The sequence below is a fragment of the Macrobrachium nipponense genome, chromosome 11 (genome assembly GCF_015104395.2).
Source record: "Macrobrachium nipponense isolate FS-2020 chromosome 11, ASM1510439v2, whole genome shotgun sequence".
Taxonomy (NCBI): domain Eukaryota; kingdom Metazoa; phylum Arthropoda; class Malacostraca; order Decapoda; family Palaemonidae; genus Macrobrachium; species Macrobrachium nipponense.
This window is the reverse complement of record NC_061087.1, coordinates 79426621-79436620: the sequence shown is the minus strand read 5'-3', so window position 1 is coordinate 79436620 and position 10000 is coordinate 79426621. Positions and strand designations below refer to the sequence as shown.

Sequence of the window (10000 nt, the reverse complement as noted above, 5' to 3'; positions counted from 1 at the left end):
TTGCTAACAATTACACATCCCCCAAACACTCACAATAATATCTCTACCAAAGTAATTTTCTTAAACACTAAACAGTTTACTTTAAAACAACAGCAAATCAAACAAACTCGAGCTGCAAACAAGTAGACATCCGCCCACACTGGCAACTTCTTAAAAAACGGCAAATTCCCTTCGGAAGGAAACTGCCGCCTTCGCTCCTTCAAAGATAATACGAGCCTATGTTATTTCTTACGCCAGCGATACGCCATATAGGACAAGAGGCGTATTGTGAGAATGATTTCCGTTTTATCCCGCAGTTTTATTCGTTCCTCATAAATGCCTAGATATGTTTTTATGGCCAGACTTTATGGTGGATTTTCCAGAGTTTTTCTTTTTTTCTTCTTCGTTTTTCTCCAGCGTTGGTTGATTGCTGTTTGGTGCTACGCGGAGATACATTTCACTGGAGCAGCCAAATTAAGTTATGCTTCCTCCTTCACTCTCATCCTATGCGATATCCTACGGTAAAATCCTAATTGCCCTTTACTCAGTTTTTTATGGCTGTAATAGACACACTTTTATGTTTAATATCACTCTGCTACATTTAAGTTTTCGTTTTGATTCTTTATTTTAGTGTTATGCCTCCTATGAAAGCGAATACATATTATACTGAAGATTGTTTTACACAGCATGAATTCTAATGTTTTTGTCATAAAATACTCAAAACGATTGCTATTCAAAAAACGACTTTTTTTTTTTTTATTTATTCATTTGCATATCTTGTGCACCTGGATATTATTTTAGTACTAAGATAACCGGGCCGGGAACATTATCTAACACAATTTTCACATCATATTTCTCCCTGTCTCTCTTTGTAGATTTAAATATAGTTTTCTTTCTCTATGTCTGTCATTATTATTCGCCCTCGTCCCACCCTTCCCCCACCTCTCTCTCTCTCTCTCTCTCTCTCTCTCTCTCTCTCTCTCTCTCTCTCTCTCTCTCTCTATATATATAATATAATATATATATAGATATTATATAGAATATATATAATATAATGTAATTGTATATGATTTTTACCTTCTGTGTGTGTATATAATTATTATATAACTATATAATATATATAGATATATAGAAATAATAAAAAACGTATGATTGTATATGATTTTTACCTTCTGTTTGTGTATATAGGTATGTAAGTATATATTATATTATATAATTATATTATATTATTAGATATATAATAATTAATATATATTAATATATATTACTTAACTATTAATAGTATTATATTATATATATATAATTATATAGTTATGGTATATATGTGTATATATATATATATATATAATGCACAGGGAGCACAAATCATTTACAAACTGATTAATATGAAAACCAAAACTTCACAAATATGTAAAAATACACTAACAATTGACAAAACTACACGAGAAATTAAAAGCACACTATGTTAACTAAAAGTTCAGATAGTTAGAAAAAAATAGTAGAATATTTTAATTTTGGAGCACGGTGTCGACCTACCATGGCAAGAGATAAACAAAAACTTAAAGAATGTATACAAAAACAATAGGCTAAGAAAGATCTGAACTTTTAATTAACATATGTGCTTTTAATTTCTCGTGGTTTGTCAATTGTTAGTGTATTTTTCCATATGTGTGAAGTAATGGTTTTCAATTTAACTAGTTTGTAAAGGATTTTTAGACAATTTGCAAATTAATTTAATTTATATTGGTCATTATTTTTTGTACAGACCTTGAGGATGATTTCTGCTGAATGCAAAATGCATCGGTTGGAATAAATTGTCAATACTTCGTTATGTTTGTTTTCCTGCTCCTGCTCCCTGTGTCCATTTTATCGCTTTGGCTGACTTGCCTCCTTTCTCCGTTCACACACACACACACACACACACACACACACACACACACACACATATATATATATATATATATATATATATATATATATATATATATATATATATATATATATAGATATATATATATATATATATATATATATATATATATCTATATATATATATATACATATATATAAATATGTATATATAAAAATATGTATATATAAAAATATGTATATATATATATATATATATATATATATAATATATATATATATATAGTATTTATATATATATATATATATATATATATATATATATATTATATGTGTGTGTGTGTGTGTGTGTGTGTGTGTAGATAAACGTTTAGTCTTCTTACGGTTTTTTATTTTTATTTTAGTAAATTTAAGATTGTTTTATAATTTTATCCTATTAATTAATTGACAGATTCCCAGAAGATGTAACAAACGTTATTGCGAAACGTCGGAATAAAGAAATATGTAGATTGGCCTGTTTCCTGGAGTCAAAGCCTGGCTTGATACATCCCTTGGTCTTCACCTGATATTGTATATCATTTTTATTTTTTTTTCTCTCGATCTCTGACGTCTTCCTCATCATCACGTGTCGTCTCGTCTCTCTCTCTCTTTCTGTGTGTGTGTGTGTGTGTGTGTGTTTGTGTGTGTGCAGTGATGTCCATTATATTCCTTACATAGATCTCTCCATCCCTCCCTCTCTCTTAGTCTGAAAATAATGGCGGCCTTCGCCTGCAGAAAGTGACATCAGTATATCCGTCAAGCCCGAAAGTCTCCCACGTTTTGAATTCCCGCAATATGTAACGACGCTATTATCCCAAGAGATCCTGAATCTGAATGTGATGCTAAATGAGTATAAACACCAAATGGGATGCGAGCCTTGAATAGGGATCATTACTGGTTCATTATCCCGTAATATAACCTTTCCTCCGAAGGACGCCGGATAAAGATAGGGTTTCCGGGCCTTCGATTCTGCCTCATATTGGGTTGTTTGGGCGGCTCGTTATTGCCGAAGGTGACGCCAGCGATTTCTCTTCAAGTTTGATTTATTGCTTTTCTTTCTGTCGTATTTCATTGCCTCTCATCTTGATTATGTAGATGACTACGGATTATAAAGAGGAACATAGTCATTTTTTTTTTTCATTTTAAACAGAATAAGAATTATATCTGGATATGGGGCTTTTTTGTGTTTTAGCTTTACAACGATGCTGCATCTTAAAATAAAAATGTGGGTTTGTATTATAATATAATTCTTCCGTTTAATAATTCTGTTTTATAACCTGAAGAGCTGCTTATGATATTATTCTTCCTTTTAATAAGTCTGTTCTTTAACTTGAAGAGCTCATTATGATATAATTCTTCCTTTTAATAATTCTGTTTTTTTTTTTTGACCTAAAGAGCTGATTATGATATAATTTTTCCTTTTAATAATTCTGTTTTTTTAACTTGAAGAGCTGTAAATGACATGTTACGAGATAACCGACGTAATATTATTGTTCATGGACATAGGACTTTGTTTCGCCTGCTCTTTCCATATAAGCTGTTTCTTTGCATATCAATTAGTTTTAACTGGGTTCTCTATTATTCGTTGTAATTTTGATAAGATATCAAGAGAGGTAAATATGTTTGTGCTGTGATAAAACAAGTAGTGCCATTTTTTAACGTCTTTTCTCTCTAGAGAAATAACCTTCATCTGTAAAAGAAGAAAATTTATACTAAGTCTTACTGTAGACACATTGCTTTCGTACCCTGCAAACAAGTGAAGAACGCGACAACCAGCCTGTTTGACCAATCTTTCAACCCATTTGTAGAAAATGGAATTCCCTGTATCCTTCTGTGCTTCCAGAATCACTTCATCTACCTGTTTAGAAGAGAAAGGTTTATTAGCATTGTAAGGAATTCCTTTTAGTTACACTTTTGGTAGGAGAGAAAGCTTAAACATGCCTGTCTCGGTTACTCAGTTCAAGAAGTATCCCCAGTAAAGTAGAGTAGATAACCCCCACCCACCCCAAAAAAAACGCGTGCGCACTAAAATTGATGAATGTGGCGAAGCAAGTTTAAGAAAAACTCTGGAAAATTATTTATATTAGAGCAAACTTCATTTTGAAAATATCTGGGTCCATAGGTTTACTATTAGATTTACTAGTAGCTATGAGACATGTAATAACCCTAATCTTAATTGATTTCAAAATATATTCGTAGCATAGTACTGTGACCTACAATCCTTTGGAAAAAGAAGTATGTCGAATATCCATTTGAAAACCGATGCATTTAATACAGGTTTCATTTTAAAACCGATACATTTAAAAAAAATAGACTGGACAACTGATACATTTATTAAAAGTCATTAATCGTCGCCCAGCCTTGAAATTTAACGTTTCTTCATAATTTGGATTATTTTCCCAGTCCTTTATTTCATAAAGGTTTCATGAAAACTATTTATTATATCACCTTCCTTACATATGAATGTTTTATATATTCTTATGCAAGAATATATCATTCAATAGCATATATATTAATCTTGTAATATCCACTTGGAAATTCATAGTTTTGCCCAGCAGTATAAACTAAAGCTTAAATTTTAAATTTTCATTAACTGAAATGGATAATTAACTGTTCTTGCAATTAGTTTCACAAACGTAGGTAATTGTGAAAGCTTTCAATTGAAAGATCACAGCAGAAACTGATTAAAATTTTTTTTTATTTTTGCAATATTTTGCATTTATGAAAAATTTATTCTTTCAACCGAATTTTCCCCCTCCTCTGTTTTGGCCTAGTTACCGCACCGTATTTTGAGGCATGTTTTTGCTTTTTGTTTCTAACGTTGGTTTAGCTTGCATAACCTTTAGAGAGGACTCTTGTCCATTCTCTCGCGTTTCATGCTATGGAACAAAAGACTAGGGTTGTAATAATCTCATTACTTTTCTTTGTTCATTTTTCTCTATGGCAAATTCCTCGTTTCAGTTCTACATGTGCAAATATATATACATGCATGTACAATATAATATATACATATATATATATATATATATATATATATATATATATATATATAATGTAATATAAGTATAATGTACATAGATGAATAAATAAGTAAATATTTACAATACACTTACACACACACACATATATATATATATATATATATATATATATATATATATATATATATATATATATATATATATATATACACACACACACACACACACACACACACACACACACACACACATACATACACGCATTTAGCTAAAAATGTCCATTAATATCTAATTCGCTCTACCTCAGAATTAATATATTTTCATATATGTTAACTGAAGGGAATTTTTAGTTGATAATAATTTCGTCGGCTCCCGGGCGCGAACCTAGGAACCCAGAAATCTGGGTTCCTAGGTTCGCGCCCGGGAGCCGACGAAATTATTATCAACTAAAAATACCCCTTTCAGTTAACATATATGAAAATATATTAATTCTGGTGTAGAGCGAATTAGATATTAAAACATTTGTAGCTTAATTCGTATATATGAATCACGGTGATGTTTATATATATATATATATATATATATATATATATATATATATATATATATATATATATATTATATATCTATATATATATATATATATATATATATATATATTTATATAGACATGGGCTTGTGTATTATTACAGAAGTGACGGAGAGTTAGAAGACATAATGGGTGGGGTATTCAAAAGACAATATTAAAAAAGGAAGAGTAGGATGAATGGTTCCAGTAATTGAGAAAAAAAATCCTAGAAACCTGAAAAGGAGAAAACTAATGCTTTACGTAGGTCATCATTAATGGACGGGTGAAGGTAAAGGTGCTGGTAAGAATAACAGCAACTTGTTCCGCCGTGTATATCGAGCGTCTCGACAGAAATCAAATATATGACCATGGAACACTTAACAAATCATTGCGGTGGACAAAAACGCATAAAAAAAAAAAAAAAAAAAAAAAAACTTTGAACCCACAGGAGAAACCACGCCATGAAATTCAGCAGTAAGACGAATCATACCCGCACAGCGCTGTCGGCGTCTTGGCAAAATTCAAATATGAGATCGTGCAGCCTCCTTCTCCCTCCTACACGGCTTCTCCACTTGCAATAAGACTTTATTGAGTATTTCATAACATTTTAAAACCAATAAACTGGCAGGAACAGCTTGCCATCTTTTCACGTTGGGATGGTAGTTTATCATATTGACAATTTTCCCTTTTGCAGTCGCGAAAGATATGAAGGTTTCCCTTTTCAACCAAGGCGTCGGGGGAAGATTCCTTGCGCTGAAAATTCCCTCATGCGAAAGAAATGGTCTTCCGGAGAGTTCTTATGAAATCATAATCGTAAGTAAGCCATGACGTGCGTTGGATCTCTGACGATATTCTCGGCACACGTCAAAGAACGCAATAAAGGCGAAGAGCTCGTCATCTTACAGTTGCCACGCGAGAAACTCCTCAGAAAATGAAAAGACTCCAGTGGACGCAGGTTTGAATGTGATTGTTTGAATGGTAGCCCGCGCGCGTGCACACACAAGTGCGCGCGCGCACACACACACACACACACACACACACACACACACACACACATATATATATATATATATATATATATATATATATATATATATATATATCTTTCCTCCAAGGTATTCTGCAAGTAATGTGATAGTAGTTTCCCGCAGTGGGTTTTTTTTTTTCGTCAAAATTGTACACTAAATAGTGGTTCTAACCCATAACATGGTCTTCTAATATTTCAGTTCCAAAGAGTATGCGTCCTGTAGAACTTCTCTTGCGCTTCGATTCATGAGCATAGCAGTTGAAATAGATATTTTCTGTTTTATACCATTCTTTATCGGGAACCATGATTTCCCTTCTCTGTGGTTGGTGCTGGTTTTGTATGAATTTGTACAGTATTGTGGTGTATTTGGTTTGGAATTTCAGACATCCTCTGCCGTGGCTGACTATGGATAATTCTTGTCCTCTGAATAAGCAATCCTGTCCCTGGCCTTCAGTGTATAGCTGGAAGATTTCAATGATAGCGTTTCGTCTTTAAAAGAGTAGTTTTCATAGAAGTACAGATACGTCTGCTCTCGAGCGCTAATTTTATCCTGGCTAACCGCGGGTAGATTTGGATCTTTATATAAGCTGTTCTATTTAAAACCCTTGTTAGTTATTTGTGGTGAATTAGTTTGAAGATGGCTATATATATATATATATATATATATATATATATATATATATATATATATATATATATATATATATATATATATATATTAATCACAAGTTTCTGTTCAGGAATTCAACTATGGGCAGATGTTTATTCTCAGGTAACTAAGGGCGACTTTGGTCCTTTAAATAAACTATTCTATTTCTGGCCCTCTGTCATAAATTCTCGTGATCTAGTAGGAAGATGTCTCTATTTAAAATTTTACTGTTCTGTCTGCACAAGACGTTTTGTGTTAAAAATTCAGTCACCCTCAGCCATAAGTGAGGTTTAATCTAGGAAAACTGTGCATGATTCCGGTATTTTGAATAAACTTCTCTATTTTAACCTTCCGGTTTTATTTTCGTTAAATTGTTGGAAATTGACGCATTGATTTATGTGATATTTTTATCTTCAGAAGGTTTTCTATTTAGTAATCTAGGGATTCTTATCTATAAGGGACAGTTTAATCGTTTAATCTCGGCGAGCTATGGATTATTTCCTTCCTTTGAATGAACTGTTTTAATATCTGGCCTTCGGTCGTTATTTTCTTTGAATTGATGGAAAATCATTGCTGGGTTTTCTTTGATGCTGAAGACATCTGCAGAGGTGGGACAGTGAGACTAACATACCAATGAAAAAGTGATTCCCAAATTGTTACTGAATGTGGAATTTCATATACTGTGATGGCCATCTGTTACTTCACCCTTCGATGAGTTGTGCTGCTCTCCACCAGCAGTGATAACATCATGTTTATGCATTTGAATGTCCTCGATGTCAATCTTTCTGGGGGTCACAGAGAGTCACAAGCTTCGACTATTATTCTTGTTAATGCTTTTGTTTCTTCTTGCCATGCCTTACGGTAATCATCTCGATGATGGATTGTAATTGTTTCTTGTCGTTTCTCGTTATTTGTAGATATTGGGTTAACCCCTCTTCCTTGGAAGCTTTTTATCACGTAAATATATATACGCATTTTAAATAATAATAGTTACATTTTTCATACAGCTCATAAAATAAACAACGAAGTCAACGTAATGACGAAGGTGAATTCTCCTTAAGTTTGGCTCTAAATTTCCTTCGGAATTTATACTTCCTGACATATGCTAACTCAAGGAAATATTATTTGAGAGAATTTTCACATTCCGGAAGCTCATCACTGCGCTATTCAGGTTGTTAATGAATCATTTTGCAGTTTTAACGTTGTCTACAAATTGCATTAGAGAATTGTACTCTCAATGAATTTCCCGTGTGTTAATGCGTATTTTTATTATTATTATGAGAATAATTATAATTTTTTTTGTCTTTCATATCTTATAAGCAATATTATCATATTATAAATATCACTATTTCAATATTATTGTTCGTGTGGCTCACGTTTTTCCGTCATTACATATTAATCGAACAGATACTTATACTAATCTCATTAATATTAACTGATACAATAGTGACTCCTTGTAATACTATGGCTAATCATTTCATTTTTATATACCATAATATTTTTATTTTTATTTTTTTGTTCTTTCATATAATTGACTCTATTACAAATTTTGCTGTTATTCCTGTTAACTGTTAGCTGTACGTTCATTTTTCTGCATGCCATGATAAACTTGTCTATGTTGATGGGGAATATTATTCTCGTTACTCTGGATATATTCTGACCAAAAGAAAGACATGACTTGTCACTGTCTTTCATTTCGACTGAGATGTGAATCTCATCATTAGGGTTTTTATTTATTTATTTTTTATCAATTTTCTCTCCTAAACTCGCCCCCCGCCACCGACCCATTCAAAAGTATGTTTGTGACACATTTTACCTGATTATTGAAAACTTTTCACTTTTGAAAGAAACAACAGTTTTTGAAATTACGTTTAACGGGAAGAGTAAAAGAGATATTTCAGTGAGCTGGAATGGGGAGAAAGAGAAAATGTGGCAATTGAGAGAGAGAGAGAGAGAGAGAGAGAGATGTATGAGAGAGATGTGGCAATTGAGAGAGAGAGAGAGAGAGAGAGAGAGAGAGAGAGAGAGAGAGAGAGAGATGTAATGGGGAGAAAGAGAAAATGTGGCAATTCAGAGAGAGAGAGAGAGAGAGAGAGAGAGAGAGAGAGAGAGAGAGAATGGGGAGAGAGATGTGGCATTGAGAGAGAGAGAGAGAGATGAGAGGAGAGAGAGAGAGATAGATGTAATGAGAGAGATGTGACATTGAGAGAGAGAGAGAGAGAGAGAGAGAGATGGAATGGGGAGAAAGAGAAAATGTGACAATTGAGAGAGAGAGAGAGAGAGAGAGAGAGAGAGAGAGAGAATCTTTTAAATGAAATCCTAGAATGTCGCACTCTTGCATACGCGCACTCTTACTCAGATATACACGCGTAATCAAACATATATATGTAATTATTGCGCTGAATGACCTCGTAGGTCCCATCCTAAACTAGATATTCCATTTATATGCATATATATAATATTAGAACTAATTCGCAGTGATATAGAGCTGAAAAAATAGGAAAATAATGCAAGAAAACAATGGGAGTGAAAATGGAGAATTGCAAGAAAAGCTCCGCGAGAGAAAGGGAGAAAAAGAACAACATTGGATGCCATCATCATCATCATCATCATGGCAGGGTGTGATGACTCCCCCAGCTGTTCCCATGAAGCCCAACTGATCAGCAGCCACCACAAAGCCTTAGTAACTCATCTTCTCTCTCTCTCTCTCTCTCTCTCTCTCTCTCTCTCTCTCTCTCTCTCTCTCTCTCTCTCTCTCGGGATAGAGCATCCATCCCACGAAGGACGAGGATAGCCTCCATCCTCTGTCATCCCAGCTATCTGTCTATGGTTCAAAATTTGGAAGATCTAAGCAGGATGAATTAATTTCAAGTCCCTGCTCAGTCTGC

General features: G+C 33.3%; 1 protein-coding gene across 1 annotated transcript in view; it reads right to left on the bottom strand.

Annotated features, from left to right (window-relative positions):
- LOC135209145 (disheveled-associated activator of morphogenesis 1-A-like) overlaps positions 1-10000 on the bottom strand; it is a 20695-nt gene that overhangs the window by 4478 nt on the left and 6217 nt on the right. Inside the window, exon 2 of the mRNA XM_064241805.1 lies at positions 3633-3745. Within this exon, the coding sequence (XP_064097875.1) occupies positions 3633-3745 (113 nt within the window). The remainder of the gene's footprint in view (positions 1-3632; positions 3746-10000) is intronic.